The 22,651-nt window shown below is 36.0% G+C and overlaps 1 protein-coding gene across 5 annotated transcripts in view; it reads right to left on the reverse strand.

The window, feature by feature from the left end:
* Positions 1-22,651, reverse strand: part of LOC120624961 (PTB domain-containing adapter protein ced-6) — an 84,658-nt gene that overhangs the window by 18,088 nt on the left and 43,919 nt on the right. For all 5 annotated transcript variants that reach the window (XM_039891810.1, XM_039891808.1, XM_039891809.1 and 2 more), the window contains one exon: positions 4,658-4,775. In XM_039891810.1, the coding sequence (XP_039747744.1) occupies positions 4,658-4,774 (117 nt within the window). In that variant the 5' untranslated portion in view covers position 4,775. The remainder of the gene's footprint in view (positions 1-4,657; positions 4,776-22,651) is intronic.

The following is a 22,651-nucleotide window of genomic DNA, read 5'->3' on the forward strand; positions in this document are numbered from 1 at the left end:
TACTCCACACCAAACAGATCTTCGGTAATGTAGGTTACATTGAATAATTGTACTGTTTGGTATGTACAATGAATAATTGTTAAGTTAATCGTATAGTCAACATTTCGTGAGGATGCTCCGGTTTCGGAGCGAAACGTGGGTAGAGGGTACATTGCCGAAGAACTGTTTGGTGTAGAATATTCCATACACAAACTCTTCAGCTTTATATATATGAGTATAAGATATTGTTCTTTAATATAGCTGAATAAGCTGATGAGTATAGTTAAAGTTCAATGTGAGAATGATTTTTATTTGACTTAATTAAGGAAGTTGTACTTCTATCACATGGACGATGTGGCACGCGTATTTTTATGGTGTCAAGGCACATCTACGATTAAAATCTTTGCATTTATCCATTCCATTGCCGGGCAAAGATCATTGATGCATTTGTATGGAGAAGGCCAGCCAAGGCCGCGACTTTGCGTGACAGCGAAGTGGTACACATATGAATTAACACGCATCTGCCAAAATGGATGGTGTTATGCAACGAATTTCGGGATACATTCTAAATAATAATACCCAAAGAGAAGAAGAAACATTTCATTACAAAACATAAAGGAAAAGAGAAGGTAAATAGTTTAGAGTAAAGGACTTTTTGGCATGCAAAGGTGCAAGTAATCTCTTACAGGCCACCTTTGTAGATAGGACTTATAGCAAAAGAACGGGATGGTGCCAAGAGCGCTCTAATATATTCATACATACCAAAATGTTGAGATACATTTTTATCCCTTTTAGAAGTGTATTCGGTGTACAGGAGATTGTAAGAGGTACAAGCACATACAAGCATAATACTATGATATATATATATATATATCATAGTATTATGCAATATATAATATTAGTGAAGCAAGTGATATATATAATATATATTTCCAACGTTGAAGGAAAACATCGTGAGGAAACATGCCTGCTATGCATGCCTGAGAGTTTTACAAACTGTTCGCAAAGGTGTGTGGAGTCAACCAATCCGCAATCGGCCGGCGTGTTGGACTCCGGCCTTAACCCTTCTCATTTTGGGAGGCAACCCGTGCTCTGTAGTGGGCCAGTAATAGGTTAATGTGATGAACGAATGAATGAATGAATACACTTTTATTGTACACTAAAAAAAAAAAGTAGTTACAGAGATATAAATACATATATAGGGAGTACAATTTGGTGGCCTTATCGCTACATAGCGATTTCTTCCAGGCAACCAATGGCGTAAAAGGAAAAAAACATAGAAAATATATATATATATATATATATATATATGTATATATATTTTCTAAATATATTACATATAAATGATGATGGTGATATAATTAAAATATATATATAATACTACTAGGGATTGTTGATGATGATGATGACGATGATATTAATATTCGCGATTATATATATATATATATTTATGTGAATAATTCCTCCATTAGTTAAAGTTTCCCAGCTGTGGGTTATTAATAAGCTGAAGAGCATATGTGTTAGATAACTAATTAAAGCAGTTATACAGCTTATATGCAGATAAATAATGTCAAGGGAGGCTCGGGCCGTTGTTGCGTGTGCGCACTGTTGGTCACGCATCATCCCGATTTGGATGCTGTTATGCAACGTTATCAATTTTACAAAAAATATTATTTTTTTTACTGATTTTTTTTATTCTTAGTGATAAGTATTGTTTTATGTATATTATATTTATTTATTTAAGTAAATATATTTTTTTGAAGTTAGATCTCTTTTTGCGCTTTAGGGAAAAATGATGAGAGTAAATTTTTACAATGCGCGCGCACACCGTCACAAAAAAACCGACACCCTGAAGTTAGCCATAAGGTTTGACAGTGTAAACTTTCAACTGTCAAAATTGATTCAATTGTACATACAATTTGGTTGTCCGATAATGAGTCCATTGGTATTCGAAATTTAATTATGTTTATGATGATGATATTTAAATAAACTTTATTTAACTAACTGATATTGCGTTACAATAAAACTTTCAATGTATTAAATACCTTATTCTAAAAACGCAGAATAAGGCGAAAGATGAAATTTTTGAAAAGATTTTAAATTTTTATCTCGTTACGCCAAAGGAGTATAACTTCGTAACGCGTATATATGCACCACCATGTATTTTCTGTATTTGTTTTCATCGCCATTGGTTGCCTAGAAGATACCTTGTTTTGTTTTAATTTTCTTTTTTATGTAATTTTTGTGGTGTGCATTAAAAGTATATTCATTCATTCATAAATCACGAGTTCGGAATTGACCAATCAGATTGCCCATCTGATGATAAGTGTAAAATCATCGCTTATAAACAGTTAACAGTTAGGTGCCGCCCTGTGACTGTGTCCATCAACCTGAGACGTAGTTGTTAAGCCTGTGATTACACCGGCACCCACTTTTATATAGACTAAAACACAGCAACGCTGATTCGCGGCAGAAACAAACATGGCGGTAGTACTTCCACGGACAAGCTCTATTGCAAAAAGCACTGCTACCAATAACAAAACAAAATCACGGTGACAACAACGTGTTTGATACAAAAACCATTGAACTGCCATCAAAAACAGGTAATAACATACCTTGCTTAGAAGATAGATATGCAGGCATATGGATACTATAGTTTGCTATTTTGTCTTTCACGCAGCGACGTTCGCATATAAATAAAAATAAAAACAAATTCTCTAAAATGTGGGTAGCCTCTACCCGAGTTTTATATTTCCGTGTTCTGTACATTATAAATTTTATATGCGAACATCGCTGTAAGAAGCAAGTTATAAATTCAAATGGCCGTCCATTAAACAAATAAAACAAACAGTGTTATCATATAGGAAGTTCAGAACAATGACAATAGAGCACCTACCCACCGCACCACAGACACTGTTCATCTGGCGATCGCTACGCCCCTTTGTGTGATAAGAGATAACCGCAGACAAACACGTGTTTAATAGCTAATGTGCGACGGCCGATTGGCGCAGTGGGCAGCGACCCTGCTTTCTGAGTCCAAGACTGTTCGATTCCCACAACTGGAAAATGTTTGTGTGATGGACATGAATGTTTTTGGGTCTGGGTGTTTATCTGTATATTACAAGTATTTATGTATATTATTCATAAACATATTCACCAGTCATCTTAGTACCCATAACAAAAGCTACGGTTACTATGGGGCTACATGGCGATGTGTATATTGTCAAAAAAAGTTTCATGTATATAAAACGCTTTTTTAACTTTACTATTATTGACTCGGTTATAGTTATGATGGACCCTGCCCAGCTGTTGCCCGCGGCTTTTCATGAATCCTGCGGGAGCTGTACATTTTCCCGGGATAAAAAGCAGCCTATGTGTTAATCCGGAGTACAATACAACTCCATTCCAAAATCCAGTCAAAATAGTTCAGTAGTTTTTGCGTGAACAGTAACAAACAGCTATCCATCCATCCATCCATCCATAAAAACGTTTGCATTTATAATATTAAAGTAGGATTTACATTTCACAAAAAGAGGTTAATAAACTGGCTTAGTGCGACGTTTTGACATTTTTGATGATGATGATCATGAGAAAGTATTATAGATCGAGCAAAAATCACCGAAAAAGCTTTTTATTTTTAATATTCGTTAGTTAAATTGAAACTCTGGACAGACAGATGTACGGACGGACAGGCGGAGCGGAGTCTTGGTATATTGAATTACATTATCTATTATATTGTAATTATGATTGTTAAATTATAAAAAAGAGCAACTGCTGAGTTTATTGCCGGCCTATTCTCGGTAGAATTTGCCTTCAGAACCAGTTCTTGATTCACACAATAAACCGACAGATTGCCTTGTGCAAGTACTGGGCACAATTCAATAAAACTACTCGTATATGAGTGAAAGATCTCTCTCATATGGATGGAGAGTTTTATAGCATAGACCCCCCTAATACGAGTTACTCGGTTTTATCGACTATTATCACAAAATTATATTGTTAGAAAGTACGACCGACGCGAGGGCTAAGCGTGCTCTCCGAGGAAGGGGCGTTGTCAATCTCTTACTTCTGGCTCAGAGACTGGCTAGTACAGGCTATTTTGTTCTTATTTTATTCCATTACTAGTTGGCCCTTGACTGCAATCACAACTGGTGGTAAATGATGCAGTCTAAGCTGGTAGCGGGCTAACCTGTTAGGCAGTGTGGTAGTCATAACCCGAGCTGGTTTCTACGCGATATCGCACCGAAATACTAAATCGCTTAGCGGCACGTCTTTGTCATTAGGGTGGTAACAAGCCACGGCCGAAGCCTCCCACCAGACCAAACCAGAGAAAATTCAGAAATTATAAATGACCAAATTGCCCATATAGGAAAACCAATACCTAAACCTACCTAAACATTACGAGATACGAACTTAGGACTTCGTGATCCGTAGTTAACAATAACCAATTAGGTAACCTGTGGCGTGCACTGGGTTTCTCACCAGGGTATGCATACAGCAGGAAAATTGCATAAATGGCCAAAATCCTCCTACACGACTTGTTCATGAATTTAAGGGTAGGCAGCGCTTTTGTGCATGTATGAAGTGCACGCCACTGGAGGTAACATATTACGTATTTCAGAATACACAACGCTTTAGCTTTCCATGCTTTTGCGATGAATCAAGATAAAATACATACCTTAACTAAATACGCGACATGGCCCTTGATCAAAGCGTCGGGTGCATGGATCCAGTTCCTGGCGTTGGGCGATCCGTTGGCCTTGCCCTTACCCTGCCAGAACAGCAGGGTTGACATCCTGGAACAAGCGAAAAAAATGGTCATTAAAATTATATGTAATGACGACCTCAGGAAAGACAGGTTTCCTCACGATGAATTCCTTCACCGTTTTCGTTGGTTCAAATTCAACTCTGGACAGACAGATGGACGGACGGAGGCGGACAGCGGAGTCTTAGTAAGGACCCGTTTGGTCCCGTCGCGTCGGTTACACATCTCTAAAAAAGGGTAAAATGCTAAGTCAAAGTCAAATATTTCTTTATTCAAATAGGCACATAGATGGATCTTTTGATGCGTACCTACATTACGTGTAAAATATGACATAGAAGTGAATTGATGTCGCTAACTAAATTCGTCAACTTAAAACTAAAGCTACGAGGGTTTCAAACGCTTCCTGGTCTAAGAAGAAGCCCACAACAAACTTAGCCGGTTGTTTTTTTTTTGTTATCACCATCTCACATTGTCATTTAAAACTACTAAAGAAGCAACCTGGTTAGAGCAATAATTTAAATCAAAGCATTTTTATCGTTGATAGGATTTTTCTTAGGACGCGTTTGAATCCTCGCAGCTTTAGTTTTAAGTTTACGAATATGGTTACCGCCATCATCTCACTGCCGTGTAATCAAAAGTGCCACCTATGTACTTTTTTTTTTTTTTTTTTTTTTAATTCTTTATTTATTCGGGACTTTTCTTAACAATAAGAATGTCAGCCCCATCGTTCCCTTTACAAAAATTGATACTTCCTTTCTCTTATCTTAACTTAAAATCTAATAGAATTCTGGCTACCTCTGAATAAGGTGCCGCCAGGATACTTTGCCAAATCCCCACATCATGAAGATTTATTTTAAATTTACATATTAATTGGTCCCTCATTGGATTATTCCGAACACACTCCCCCAACAAATGCAAGACATCTTCGTCTATATTACAAATTTCACACTTAGGTGAACTGACCCTTTTCATAAGATATCCAAATTTGTTTAGAGGAACATGTCCAGCACGCAGTCTCAATGCCATCACAACTTGTTGGCGCACCTATGTACCTGAATAAAGATATTTTTGACTTTAACTTTGACTTATCCTTTACTCTGACAAACGGTACCGAGTTACGTTGTTCTAATAATAATATTTGAAATACCAAGGAACTCCACCACCTGATGGTAACTGGTAACCATAGACTATAATTAGAATATTTTTAATGACAAGGTTGCTTGGAAGCATCCGGCTCCGCTTTCAGCTCTCACAAGATAGAAAAATGAATGTTAAAATGCAAAATGTAAATTGTTGATGTTGGAAAAGAGCAACTGCTGAGTTTCTTGCCGGCTTCTTCTCAGTAGAATCTGCCTTCCGAACCGGTGGTAGAATCACTACAAACAGACAGACTTGACGTTTGAAAAGTGCTTATATTAGGCCTACTTGAAATAAATGAATTTTGAATTTGAATATAAACAGCGCGTTACTTCGCAGGGAACACGCTCTAGAAAGTTCCACCCTGTACCCAGTGGCGTGCATTTGGTTTCTTACCAGGGTATGCATACAGCAGGAAAATAGCATAAAACGGCAAAAATCCTCCTGCTATACGAGTTATATATCAATTTTAGGGTATGCATAGCTTTTGTGCATGTATGAAGTGCACGCCACTGCCTGTACCTATCGACCTCATGGCCTGGATACACAGCAATGCTGTTTGCCGGCAGAAATAAGCATGGCGGCACTTCCCCGGACATAAAAGCTTTTGCTACTTGTAACTACTGCGTATTATTAACTCCGCAACAATATTATGATGTGTTTTAATATCCAAAGGTTATATTAACACGTGGAGTTAATTGATAATTAGTAGCCCATCCGGTATTTCCCTCATAAATATTGTAAACATTAAACATACCTCTTATGTCTATAGAAATAAATTATACTGAAGGATCTTTCTTATTCGCTGAACAGTTATTAAGATCCTACTTCTGAAGAAATATTTATTTCACTAGAGTCTCCCGCGACTTCGTCCACTTATACGTCAACGTTCAAAAATTAACATATAAAGCATACCCCGACTTTTTATGGGGATCAACTTTACCATACATGATTTTATAGAAACTTTAACCGTTCACGCAGCGCGCGCAGCGGAAGCTTTCAAAAGGGAAAATAAACCCCGATTTTGAAATATTCTTCATTGGTGCTATGCTCCTATAGGTTTTAGCTTAATGATATAAAGCAATCCTTGATAAATCGGCTATCCAACGGTGAAATAATTTTTCAAAACGGACCATCAGTTTCTGAGATCATTGCGTTCAAGTAAACAAACAAACTCTTCAGCTTTATATATAAGTATAAGATAAGATTCAGTTTTAAGTAGGTATTAGTTGTTATAGCGGAAACAGAATATTTCAAGTCTATAACGGTTCATAAAAAACAGCCTGGTGACAGACGGACGGACAAACAGACAGGCGGACAACGAAGTCTAAGATAGATAGATAGATAGATAACTAGTAATAGTTTATCTATATATTATAAGTATTTATGTATATTATTCATAAAAATTATTCATCAGTTATCTTAGTACCCACAACACAAGCTACGCTTACTTTGGGACTAGATAGCGATGTGTGTATTGTCGTAGTATATTTATTTATTAGATAAAGTCTTAATTGCACAAATTAACTAAGAGAGAATCAAGAAAAAACAAAGTCGACGATAATGACGATGGGCTCTTAGTAATAAGTTGCGGTTTGCCTTTCGGTACGGAACCCTAAAAACTAAGAGAGGTCAGGACCCTTTCGTATCGAATCGGAGCCAAAAATGATCATTCTCCTTAACCTAGCAAATAATAATGCACATATTTATATGCAATTAAAACGATTTATATGCAATCAATAATGTTTTAATGTTTAGCTTATCTGCATAATTTAATGTTACCTACTTTACCTACTCTAACGTGAGGTCAGGGATGTTTTTGTTTAACTCCACTTTATTAGGTTACTGCCTCGTTTGTCGAGTGGTTGTCAAGTTCGTCTTCGGATAGCGAGGGCTTTGGTTTAATTACCGGGTTGGGTGGTGTAAGTTTTTGACGAACTCCCTGGCTCAGCGGTGAGCGCTGTGGTTTTAAGTGGGAGGTCCCGGGTTCCAGCCCCGACACAAGTAAGTCATTAGGGAATTTTTTTTATCTGGTCTGGTGAGATGCTTCGGCTGTCTATTCAGTTATACTCCTTACTGTTTCTTTTCCTGTATGTTATACGTGCAATAAAGTGTTTCTTCATCTTCTTCTTCAGTTCCAGTGTCAGTGATTAGTGTTCTTAACAATTTATCCTTGTAAAGTCAACATCTCCTGAGGATGCTCCGGTTTCGGAGCGTAACGTGCGTAGAGGGTACATTGCCGAAGATCTGTTTAGTGTGGAGTATAAGGATTGGATAAATTATAAATTACACCATAAAGATTCGTCTGCTTTTCGCGGAGTATAGCTAATTAAGCTTTATTTTCATAAGAATGCTACGGCTACTTGGTGACGGCATATCAGTATACAGTATTCTGATATGCCGTCAGCACACGAAACAGTGAGACAAAAATAGGCTAAAAATAATGAATATCACTTGAAAAGCAATTACAAATCCGCGCAATTATTTTAATGCATATGTAGGAATACATATTTATGTGATGCAAATAACACTATATTATTATATGAATTATTTTTAATTATTTGAGTAGCTTTGACGTATGAGCATATCTGATTTTGTAATCGTGGAAATATTATAGGTATGCTGTGGAAATTAAGAATTATATGTAGAAAAAGAGTGATGTATTTAAATAATATTTTTTCCATTACGTAAATGGAGAGATATATATCTATACTTAGTAATAAAAACTTGAGGTTTATTGAGGAGGAACGACGAACAAAGAAATGCCCTGATAAGTAACGCCTAATCTTAGGTGATTCCTACTTATATATCAACTATTCACCAATATTTAGAATAGAAGTAGAATAGAAAAAACTTTATTGCTGTGAAACACTGAAAGGAAAGACATTAAGAAAACAGTAATAGAGTAAGTGCTAGAGTGTAAAGGCGGCCTTATCACTAATAGTGATCCTTATCACCTGATTGTCATATTTATCACCTAATAGGGATATTTATCACCTTATAGTGATCTTTATCACCTGAGTGTCATTTTGGTCGTATTTACTGCCAAGGCGCAATCTAAAATTAATTAATTTCGGAAAATTAACTAATAATATTTTTTTTCTTGTCCCCGTTTTTTACATTGTGGGTTATTGTGAATTATTTAGCTTACATCGGGTTTTTACAACGTCTACAAAGAGTTTTCGAAATCAAATCTATAATAAGGTCCTAACCTAAGAAAAGCGTAAGAAAAGTACATAGAGTTAGGGTGCAAATTCGGCCTTATCACTTAAAGTGATCTTTTAAAGGCGACCTACGCGTAAAAAGCTATCAGCTGTCATTAAATATGTTTGAGTCAGATTAAAAAGAAATTATATTCCACGTCCAAAAATTTGTACACAGCCCGCGAGGGAAATTGCCTCGCGTCGAATTTGCCTCGCGGAGAAGTGCGCGCGGGCCACAATAACATTATTATTGTAACACGCATAGACCTTGGAATATTCGTGATTGTGTAGCTATTAATTGATAATTACGTAACATATTGTGACAACTGGTCACGATTGAGGATGCAGTCGCAGCTTATCTGTAGGTATATCTAGCTTTTAATAATATTAATTGTTTAAAAAAAATACAACCGATTTCTTTAAATATGTTTAATTCATATCCACTTTCCTTCTTCTAAAAATCCTACTTTTCTTCTAACTACGAAATTGTATATCTTTGTTTGCTGTCTATGACCACCTTAACGACTGTATCAGTCTGAGTGAAATTTTGGTCTGGTGGGAGGTTTCGGTCGTGGGTACCACCCTACCGACAAAGACGTGCCACTGTGTGATTTAGCGTTCCGGTACGATGTCGCGTTCAAGCCGATGGTATTATAACCGGTATGGGTTAAATATAACTGCTATACTCACTAACAGATTCACCCGCTTCAATCTTAGACTGCATCATCACTTACCACAAAGTGAGATTGCAGTCAAGCGCTAACTTCTAACGTAATAAAAAAAAATTGGAACATGTATATATAAAACATATATTCGTATCTTCGTCTATTAAACTTCCTATGTATATAATTTACTATTATTAAATTTCCTGAAAACATTCCCGAAGGAAGTATATAAAATAGCCTTTGTTACAAAAAATCTGTGAAACCTGCCGTATCGATCTTAGCGATATTTGGTACTAAGATGGCTTAATTATACTATTTATCGCGAGATAGCAAACAATTCCCGCGGGATTTTTATAACACCGAAAAAAACTAGGATGAAGTCGCGGGCAAAGCTATAGTTTATTATATTTGTAGAAGGCAACATGCTCTATATATTATTCTAAGACCTAAGATACTATAATCCTTGTAGGCGTGACACAGAAATAACAGGTAGCTTCTGATTTTTAGATATACCTACTTTTACAAGTACAATTAAAACGAGACAAAGTTATGTGTCTGCCATTTCGTTTTAGTGTTAAGGAAAATATGAGTAAAGTCAAAGTACGCATATAGATCTCAGCCTGAGACTTTCTTCACAGAAAAACCCATTACGATTTACGCTATAATCTTTAGGTCAGGCCAAAACTGGTTGGTTGAGTACCTATTGGGGTTTACTGGTAAGAAATTCTCAGTAGTAGGTACCCCCATGCTTTGGGGAGCAAGTAAAGCCCGTGGAGAAAAATAAATATACTACGACAACACACACATCGCCATCTAGCCCCAAAGTAAGCGTAGCTTGTGTTATACTAAGATATATTATACATATAAACCCCCAGACTCTGAAAAACATTCATGCTCATCACACAAACATTTTAAAATTTTGGGAATCGAACCCACGGCCTAAGACTCAGAAAGCAGGGTCGCTGCAAACTGCACCAATCGGTCGTCCATTTCGATTATATAGATTTAGGCGGAGCAGTAGGTATAATGATGAAAAAAATTAATCGTTCAATGTACTAGACCTTCATAAGTTTAATATATTCCATCAAGGTCTATGACAGTAGACAAAACAAATCCTGTGCCGCAGACGATAAAAAACGACTAAAAAACAATACATTCGACGTTTTGCGAGTTCACTATCAAGTATCCTTGAATCTTTCCTCGAATATCATCGTATTGAGTGTTATTGATATAGCAATGTTTGTAAACACGCCTCCGATATTTTATGTTTTCCTGGTATTAAGTTATAGGAATATGTAGCTTTTCTTATATATTTCTGTACCGATTTCAAATTTTGTGGTGGATTTTTTGGTTTTATAGCTCCGAGTTTAACCGATTGCGACATTCTTTATTTATTCAATGAAAAAAATATCGTTGATTAATTGATTATGGTTTAAATACTCATTGTCACAGATTATTTGAACTTCGACAATTAAAATGAATGGTTAAATAGGGTTTAGAAATGAGTATGTGCGCAAAGCCGGGGACAGAAACTAGCCCTCATGTAACTAATTATTAAACACTAGCTGTTACCCGCGACTTCGTCTGCGTTTGATTTTGTTTTTATCGTATTCAGTATCGCTAAGCCTTAAATGAGTACATGTGACTGTCAATTAATTATAGACAAATAATTTGCAATAAAATAAAATTGCGACTATAATGAAATATCTAAGCTATCCTATCTCTTAAGTTGGACCAGACTGCTCACGGTGTGCCAATTTAATTTAAAATCGGTTAAGTAGTTTAGGAGTCCATCGCGGACAAACATCGTGACAGGAGATTTATATATATTAAGATATATAACATGTGACTGTCAATTAATTATAGACAAATAATTTGCAATAAAATAAAATTGCGACTATAATGAAATATCTAAGCTATCCTATCTCTTAAGTTGGACCAGACTGCTCACGGTGTGCCAATTTAATTTAAAATCGGTTAAGTAGTTTAGGAGTCCATCGCGGACAAACATCGTGACAGGAGATTTATATATATTAAGATATATAACATGTGACTGTCAATTAATTATAGACAAATAATTTGCAATAAAATAAAATTGCGACTATAATGAAATATCTAAGCTATCCTATCTCTTAAGTTGGACCAGACTGCTCACGGTGTGCCAATTTAATTTAAAATCGGTTAAGTAGTTTAGGAGTCCATCGCGGACAAACATCGTGACAGGAGATTTATATATATTAAGATATATAACATGTGACTGTCAATTAATTATAGACAAATAATTTGCAATAAAATAAAATTGCGACTATAATGAAATATCTAAGCTATCCTATCTCTTAAGTTGGACCAGACTGCTCACGGTGTGCCAATTTAATTTAAAATCGGTTAAGTAGTTTAGGAGTCCATCGCGGACAAACATCGTGACAGGAGATTTATATATATTAAGATTATTCGATCGCAACATTCTCGCCTAGGGTTTTTCCATCTCGGTAGTTTTGATCATTGTATTTGCGATGAGTCCAGAAAACACGTGCTGTATCAGTGATAAGCTGCCTTCCCTTTGTTTTTGTTTTTTTACCCAAGGTCACTGAATCTTATTTTTAATTCCACTACAGTCTACAAGACAAGTTAGCCCTTGACTGGACGATGTCACCGACCCGGCCAGCATATGCCTTCGCGTTTAGCACGGTCAGGAAACGACTTTCTTCCTGGGGACAGGATAACATTTTGTCCTCCTCCCACAGCTTTAACAACTCTCCGACCATGGGCGCACATTAAAGTAACTATTGTTTTTTTTATACCACACACAAAAGCAAATAACAAAAAAAGTTGTTCTTTTTTTGTGTTAGAGAAACGTAAAAACTAGTTTATTTGTTCAAAGGCGGTCTTATCGCTAAAGCGATCTCTCCTAGACAAACTTTTGTGAAAGTAGTTCAATAAGGAACGAGTTGGATATATATCTAAATAGTATACTTAATATATGTAATAGTAAACGTGCGTTAACTTCCCGTAATTCCTATTGCCGTGCTTTGGCAGGTGGGCACGTTATTAATAAAATAATAAATGCTTCTATTTTAGGCCAAATACCCATTTTATGACAGAAATATACAGAAAATACGGTAAAGATAGACAACCAAAAAAATTAAATTAAATTTACGAAAATGTAAAGTAAATCAGATTAAAATTGCATGGTCGGAAAATACAATTTTTGTCCAGCCGTGCAGGAGACAAAAATATACCTACATGAAAACATTCTCTTTCCTCGGAAATACTCTCTTTCCTCGGGGAGAAAAATGTCTCCTGTCTCATACTGGTGGTATCTGGTGGGTTTAGTAGTAGCGGTAGAGCTTTTGTGACAGGGCTCGTCCGGGGAACAATGCTGCCTTCTAGTCTAGGGCTTGGTGGCCGGTGTAATTACAGGAGTATGAACGTTCAGCTTAATCTTGTTACTTCTACGACTCAAGTTGACACAAGTCTGCACTCTGTAGGACACGTAATCGGAGCATCACGAGATTATAGGCAACAGTTTTCCACTTAATGTGGGTCAAATGCTGTGTCAGTCCTGTATTACTTTTAGTCAAAATATAAAAAATAAATTATAATGTAGTCGAGGGCTAAGATCTATAGAGTGTACTCAGACTTAAGATACAGTTCAAGAGAGACAAAGTTTTGTGTCTCCGATAAATCTGTCTCGTATGTCTCGATAAACTTTTACTTAGCGAAGTCAGTTTGATCTATATAGATTGCAGTGAGCGGTAGTAGCGGGCTAATCTTTATGAGTATGGCGGTTATTTACTCATAGCCCTAATGAGTTTCTATGTGGCAACCGGCATGCAAACTCGCTTTAGGACAGTAACTTGTAACTAACTTCGGCTTCTGCTGAGAGCAGACCAGAGAAAATTCAGAAATTATAAAATCCAATTTGCGGCTGATGACATTTTTCATCAGACTGAGCGTTGGCTATGGAACTGTAGACAATTATAAGCTTTAATTTAAGTTCATTAGGTCCTCACGTTGAGCTTTGACTAACTTCAAACAAAAACAACTGTAGGTAATTTTAGGATAATAACATTTTGTAGTTTAAGTAATTGTAATTGTGTGCGTATGGCAGTTGACATTTTCCTTTTAAACGACCGGACCGAATTTGATACGTTTTCTTTATGTAATGCAGGTTTAATTAAGCACCTACCTATTTACTTACGTCCGTCAAGACGGGTTTGTATACGTCATGTTTGAAGGTCACCGGAGAGTTTAAAGTCGTGGATTTTCAGAAAAGCAATTAAATATCACTTGTTTTAACGGTAAAGGAAATCATCGTGAGGACACCTTTATGTCCGAGAGGTTTACCAATCCGCACTTGATGCTGTGTGGTGGACTACGGTCTGGACCCTGGGAGTCGACCCGTGACCTGTAGTGGGCTGTGAGTGGGCTCATAACGTATCACATAGCAAACTTAGTTTATGTTATCCGAAAATTGCATTTTATGAACAAAATATAAAAGCTCTAACTAAGATCAGTAGTAATAATAACAGTCAAATACGTAAAGCAGGTAGGTATCGGAATATTCTAGTTGCATTCATTTAAACGGAGCAAAAAGGAGGAGGAATTTATGTATCATCATGATTCATAAAATCTAGATATTCTTGGAACTTGTCCAGTCCAAATAATATAAATAAATACAAGCAGCACATTCTATTCCAGTTAAAATCCCAAGAATGTACTAGGAACACAAAACCAAAGAGAGTTTACCTTTGCACTGATTTAAAGCACAGTTGGTCAGCGAGCATATTTTATAAATTTTTTTCTAATGAAATTACTACTTTAAAAAGAAACCAACACCGTTTAAATTCGTTTGATAGCCACACGAGTTCGAATATTTCGATACTTTATTCAAAAATCAACTTTATAAATAAATCCATTAGGTTTAAATTTGTATGATAAGTTTCATGAGTTGCAATTGTTTGAAATTGGAACGTATACAAGTTCGTACTTAGTACGGAGTGATACGGCAGCGGCAGACACACTGATGCAAGTTTACGTTCATTCACACTTGAATCGAGTTAGTGACGTACCATTTATTTGACATATCGATGTAATTTATGGGCATATGTTAATGGTAGCCAAACATTGGTAATTTTGCGTCATGCCGAAGTTTTAGTTACCTAGTTGTTTTGTTTAAATATTTAAATATGTTTTCGGTATACTAATGAAAATATAGGTTAAGGTTAATTTTATAAATATGGTAATACAGCTGAAACTGTGCTAATTAGGGATTACCAAAGCTATTTGGTAGGTAGATAATTTTATTATTTTATGAGCAGTTTTATCCATTTGGATACCAATTAAAAATAACGTCGTTAACAGATCAACCCAAGTTTGAACTGAATTTGACGATTGTCTTGAATGATGTAGAGTATGGTTGGAGGCCTTGGCCGTGGCTATTTAGTGTTACGATGTAATGTCGCGTTGAAACCAACTAGGGGTATGACTACCAAGCTCTTCAAGAGGTTAGCCCGCTACTATCTTAGACTGCATAATAGATTACCACCAGGTGAGATTGCAGTCAAGGGCTACCTTGCAGTGGAATGAAAAAAAAAGGGCCCAATGAGTTATATAATAAAGAAATATTGTTCGAAAGTTCATCGAGTTCTGGGCCCTACGCTGTATAGTAGATAGGCGGCACATTTCATCCTAGGATGAAATGTGATAAATATCATCAGAAATACAAGACGAAACATTGCAGTGCTTTTTTTTTAATGGAAAACCTTCTGGGATTCCATATCAGTAATGATAACTAAAACCAACAGCTTTACGTCCGCGTTACTTCCAAGGCCTGAGGGTTACAATCTGCCAATTGCCTAATGCCAGGCTGATACTTATAAATGCTAAACAGAAAACTCCGGATAGCAACTGTTGAACGCTCCAGTAATGCAAATCTGGACGTACTCTGTAGTCGAATATGCCAAGGAGGCAATTCAATACAGCTATTATGCAACTTTACGTTATATGAAGGATGTTAGCGCATATGCAATTTATTTAGACCTAAATAATAGTAATAAATATTATTTAATTTATTTTAAACCGTTTCCTTACGATATAATATTTGCTAATAAAAATAAAAGTATATATAAAATCACACCGAATATTGCAAGGCCGTGGGAAAATTTTCGAGAATCGACAATTAATCGACGCTTGCATAACGCACTGTCTTTTTTGTACCTTGCCGCGATACTAGGGAACTACTAGCGGTATGATGTTACGACGAAACCTATTTCAAAGCAAATGTAAAAACGTAGACTTCCCAGAGCCTCAAAAGTTTGGAGCTTTAGAAGCTTTTATTTATTTTTTAATGCCAAAGATTTCATATCACTATTTCCTTACTACTATCAGCCCAAGCTGTTTTAGTAGTAGTTAGTAATTGAATGTTGCACTATCCCCTTTTCCGTACTAAACATGCTTCATCAACCAAAGGTTGTCTGGAGGAGATCGCTTCAAGCGATAAGGCCGCCTTTGCGCATTTATATTCATTTACCTTTTGTTTTGTTCAATTTGTTTTTTTCTGTATGTGCAATAAAGACTTTCTATATATCTATCTGTATTATTTTAATATTGGTGGCGTGGTGTCTTTGAATCATAATTCTTGGACATCAAGTTATGTAAGACTTACAAATTGACTTAGGTAATTACTTTTGTCAGCGGGATTACAAATATGCTTATTGTTTATTAATATGTTCCTACTATCGCAAAGTAACACATTCATTACAATATTTAAAAGGAATTCGTTTAATTTAAATAACCCTTATAATTTTCAAGCCGTTATAATATAAAGAAAAAAAAATTATCGATAGTCGATTATACGATGGTTGCACAGTGTAGTAGATACGTTAAGTGTGGGTTTGCTGAGCTATCCTTTGGCAGGAAAAACTAGTGATAAGCAGAATCCACTGCGCGAGACCCAGATTCCAATTATTATCTGTGACATTATGCTTGTTAATGCTTGGTAAACTAATATTGTAACAACGAAGATGTGGCGTAATAGTAGGAATAAGGAAGCCCTTAGTAGAACAAGCAAGCTTTATTAGTGTAAAAGTTTTTAAAATACATAAGTGTCGTTCTTTTTTACAGAAATTTTCTTAATTTTGGGCCATCTTATTCGTAGAAAAATAATTATTTGATTCGATCTTATTTTCGGAAAGTAGTAAAACATTATTTAATAGAATCGTTTCATAATAGATTAATAAACTAACCAGCGATGTTTAACAAGAATAAGATTCAGTTAAAATTATATATTAGACTATAACGGTAAATAAACAGATTAGGGTAGAAATTAAAAAACCAAAGAAGCAGAGAAAACTGGTCACCATTTAGGTTTTAGGGTTATAAAATGCTAAAAAACAGAAACAAAATAAATATTAAAGGGGGGTCCCATAAAACAAACATGATTTTTTTGGGGTTTTTATACACAATGATACGGAATCCTTCGTGCGCGAGTCCGACATGCACTGTGCATTTCTTTTTAAACTGATCAATAAGTTGTAAAAAATTGGGGGATGTATCTTCCACTTAAGCATAATCCATGTCGAAAATAAATCTCTATACGGGAGACCATAGACGTGTCTTCTCACAGAAAAGCAGTTTACGCGAAAAAAAATATCATTAACAGATTGTTTTAAATAGTGTTTTTTTTATTTAAATGAATACGTTGTCGGCTCTGATAAACATGATTTTACAACCAAAAACACCCGAACTAAGCGGTCGACTTTAATAATTTGAACGTGAAATATAGGTAGGATCTTTATTTAATACTATGTTGCCCGCGACTTCATCAGCGTTTGTTTGGTTTAACCAAAATCCCGGAGGAACTGTTAATATCGTCTCCGGACTTAATAGTCCCCTAACTCCGTACCCAGGAGTTAGGGGACTATTAAGTCCGGAGACGATACCTCTATGCAAAATTTTGAACTCCATGTGCTTTCCATTCCTTTCTGCCATTTTCTAAAATGTAAGATTTACGAGTATATGTGTAATGGCTGTCACTGTCACATATTTTGTCAATATCAGTAGTTTGCCGTATACCTATAGATAAGAAGTTAACGAATAAATAACCAAATCGACATGCTTTCGCATTCATAATAATAGTTTACATTTGTAGCTTCTAGCTACACGCAATTCTATTTTCTATAAATCTACAAAAAATATTCATTTTCCTAGCAAAAAGCTTATGCCTAATAGTTCTTTTTAAAGTGCTTTTGATATATAAATAAAATTTTCTTCAATAAATTGAGGCCTAGACATTAACTGCTAGCCTGCTGTAGTAATAGGTAGTCCCGTCTGTGCATATCTCATCAGATTAGATTTTCTCGTTTTAAATATTAAAACTTGAACAATAAAAACTTTTAAAATAACTATATGAGCTTTCAAAGAGGCATTTATAATTGAAATCCCAGACAGACATTTCAATTTTACTTTTTTTGTATGGATTCCTCGTTTTAAAAACACGTAAATAACAGCTTTATGACTATTAAATGCCGCTATGTCACATGTGAACGACCTGTAATATCACCTGCGCAGGTTGTAAGGAAAAAATGACAATACTAAAAAACTATGTAAGATAGTTTATTTTTCATCGAATTTTAAAATTGCAAAGTTCTTATTAAAAGTTCTCTTATTACATTCTGTGTATTGTGTCTCAGATATCATGCAAAATGTTTAGAAAATACCAGTGTCCCCTTATTTTCTATGTTTCCGAAACAGAACTCAGAAGAGAGAGAAATAAAAACGATTTCACTTATTAGCACTGTTTTTTTAGAAATCTGCAATAATCTTTACAAAGAAAGAAAGCGGTGCTGTTCGGTATTCTTGAAGCGATCAGGCATTGAATATCTATATAAACTTACATAGTACGTATTTGCCCGTTTTCACTAAATTTAAACCTTCGCCTAAATATAATGCCTAATCATATAGGCGATGTCTATAGAAAAAACGTTTCACCAACTCTTAGATGATAACTATTGGTGATCGGTTGATATATGCCTAGGAATCTCCTTTGATTAGGCGTTACTTATGTAGGCATTGCCTTGTACGACATTAGTGAAGGGCAATTGTGTACTATTATTATCAAGTCTTAGCCTAAGATTCCTTTAAAGGAATGGAACCCTTTAAGCGCGATTGACTCTTGGGTAGTTTTATTTTTATAGGAACTACACACACTTTTATCACAAAGAAGATAAGTAGGTAACCCAACTAGCATCAGCAGGACTTTAATGTATACTTATAGTATTATTATAAAGAGATAAACTTTGTGAGGTTGAAGGGACTAGGGAGTAATTCTCTGGATCTACCGCTAAACCTAAAATAGCTAACTATTTTTATTTTTTATCGATATAATATCATAATGACACAACACTAATAATTTTTATTTTTAGAGGTGTTTACTTAAACGTTTTACTTATATGGATTTACAAAAATAATATTAGCATTTAAACAGCTGTGCATGAAGTAAATAAATAACAATTAGGTATTAATGTGTGTTTACTTGGTTCGTCCTTTAATAATTCAGCAACGAAATGACATCACGGTCGCTTCGTCGGCCAGTAAGAGGCTTCGGTAGTGGCTAGTTGACAAACTGACAAAGAGACACTAAGCGATTTAGCGTTTGGGTACCATGCTGTTAGACTGCAGCATAACTTAATCGAACGTTAAGAACCGAAGAGTGCAGTCAAGGGCTAACTTGTAGTATAACAAAACAGTTCACTGCTGGGCTAAAGGCATTTTATATATAATGGGAAGGTGTGCCCATCATCACGCTTACCCTTCTCCCTTATGTTCCCCTAGTCATCTGTTGCCATAGCCCATAGTAATCCATGACGTCATTTGACTTATAACGTAAACACAGCTGATGTTATGGTTGTCACTGCGTACATTTTATGACAACTGTATACAGTAATTTCTCAACCAGTATTATTCTCTGTAAGTTTAATAGTTATAACCCATGTCCAACTAACTTTGTTCAGTGGGTGTAGAATTGTATAGGCGATGACAAACGGACATACAACCACGCGAGACGATAATAGAAAATCGAAAAAAAAAAACATTTTTGCTCTTGTGACGCAGTCCATACTAACAATTAAAAAATACCTAATTTATCTCATCATCATCATCATCATCATCACATCAACCGATAGACGTCCACTGCTGGACATAGGTCTTTTGTAGGGAGTTCCAAGTTCCACGATTCTGAGCCGCTTGGATCCAACGGCTACCTGCGACGCGCTTAATGTCGTCTGTCCACCTCGTTGGGGGTCGACCAACGCTGCGCTTACCAGTACGGGGCTGCCATTCCAGCACCTTGGGACCCCAACTATTTATCTACATTTATATAATTATAGCCCATAAATCAACTAGATAAAGTTCTATATGCATTGGCATATTATGGTTATTCACATAGCTATATTGATAAGTGTGTACTGTAAATGTATGTTTTAAGAGGAAGGAAAACGTTTAACAAATAATTTTGAATTAGTGTATAATATTATCCTATTAACTTTAATTATACTATAGCTTATACTGAAGCGGTGATAGGTCAGTGGGAAGGACTTCGATTTCAATTTCGGATGGCCGAGTTCGATGGGGTCATCACGCAACTCTAACTTTTCTAAGTTATGTGCGTTTTAAGCAATTAAGATGTCACTTACTTCAACCATGATCGAATCAGCTCCAAAATGTTAAAAGTGCTTGCCGGGTATTGCATTAGGTATCTCCGTGAGAGAAACCAAAGACCTAACATCTAGTCTATCACTGCTCTATCAGTGAAGTAAAGTCAATTAAAGTGAAGTGAAGAGCAGGGAAGGAAAGGGAAGGGAAGGAGACGGAAGTGAAGTAAAGTGAAGTGAAGTGAGTGAAGTGAATAGAAGTAAAGTGGAGTGACTCGAAGTAAAGTGAAGTGGAGTGACTAGAATTGAAGAGAAGTGATTAGAAGTGAAGTGAAGGGAAGGTAAGTCAAGTGAATTGAATAGAAGTGAATTGAAATGAAGTAAAGTGAAGTGAAGGGAAGTGAATTTAGGTGGAAAAACACTTTATTGTACACCTAACAGAATGAAATTCTGATCTTCTCATTGTGGGAGATCCGGCTGTAGTGGGCCGGTAATGGGTTGATATAGCAATTAAACATCACCTGATTTACGTATAAAGGATAATATCGTGACAAAACCTGCCTGAGATATCTGTATAGTGTACTGCGTACAAAGAATTGGTATATTTAATTTGATATGCCGTTTTTTTATTAGTGTTTCAAAAATTAATTAACGAGGGCCCTAACGGTGCGTTACAGATTAGGGGTATTAATTTAATGTACCCTTACCAGATTAGCCCGCAATAAATTAATGTTGCATCACACACCATTAGATTTCAGTCTAGGGCTAACTTGTAGTGTTGTTTCCGAACATAATATTATGCGATTTGTCGTTTAATTATCCTATCCCTACTAAATGTCAATGTAAGTTTGTTTGTTACGCTTTCACGCAAAAACTACTTAACCGATCCTTATAAACTTTTTTGTACACATATTCTTGGAAGTGTTAGAAGTAATATAGGATACTTTTTATCCCGACATTAAGCTCGGTTCCTTTGGGAGAGGGGATAAAAGTGTTTGACGACTTTACACCATAACTCCGACAAATTATAACCGATTTAAATAATAATTATTTTGTACTATAGAGGTTATAATATGTGTTTAATTTTGCCAAAACTTTGTGCAGATCTGATGAATGTAGTTGGGGATAGAGGACAGAACTCCTCAGCGGACAGCAGCAAACCCCTCATTTAAGGCTTAGCGATACCGAATACTTGAATGTCACATCAAATAACAAAATCAAACGCAGAAGAAGTCGCGGGCAACAGCTAGTGACTACTAGCTGTTGCTAATAAAGCATCCAGGCTACTTACTTATATCTATAGATATTGGTAACATTTCCCGATGTTTCCCGAACGCTAATCCAATCTAAGACCTTTGAAAGCAAAGCTTGTTAGAAACTAGACTTTCAAAATTTCATAACCAAACCCAAAACGCAATTAAATGTCATGAACTCCGTATCCGTATAAGTCACAGTGAGTCACAAAGTTTAAAATAGAATACGAGCTAAAATAACTCATATGAACGATATTAATAAGATAAAATATTGTTTGCATGTCGATTTAAGTACTAAAGTTATGGGATAAAATGGCTTATTGTAAATGAACTTAAAATGATTGGTACATAGGATTGAAAATTGATTGTGATACAATTGTATTGTATTTTAAATGAAATGCTAGTTAAATCGTGAAGTGGCACACCCAAACGGATCGCGGGTTTGATTTTATAAAGAGGATTTCATGATTATTATATTATTATCGGAGAATCGATGGACGTTGGAGCCCTAAGGTGCTGGAATGGCGACCCAGCACCGGTAAACGCAGCGTTGGTCGATCCCCAACGACGTGGACAGACGTCATCAAAAGAGTCGATGAAAGCCGCTGGAAACAAGCGGCCCAGCATCGTGGATATTTGAACGCCCTTCAAAAGACCACCTTTAAGCAATGGACATCAATCGTGACGTGATGATTATTGACTGAACGAAGAAGCGGAGATAGCCCAGTGGTTAGGAGCTCGACTTAATTTTCGGGGGCCGAGTTCGAATTCCAATACAAAATATCACTGGCTTTGACGTTGAAGAAAAACATCGTGGGGAAACCAACATGCCTAAGAGTTCTGACGGCCGTGCGGCGCAGTTTGCAGCGACCCTGCTTTCTGAGTACAAGGCCGCGGGTTCGATTCCTACTACTGAAAAATGTTTGTGTGATGAGCATGAATGTTTTTCAGTGTCTGGGTGTTTATTTGTATATTCTAAGTATTTATGTATATGATC

The sequence above is a fragment of the Pararge aegeria genome, chromosome 7 (genome assembly GCF_905163445.1).
Source record: "Pararge aegeria chromosome 7, ilParAegt1.1, whole genome shotgun sequence".
Taxonomy (NCBI): Eukaryota; Metazoa; Arthropoda; class Insecta; order Lepidoptera; family Nymphalidae; genus Pararge; species Pararge aegeria.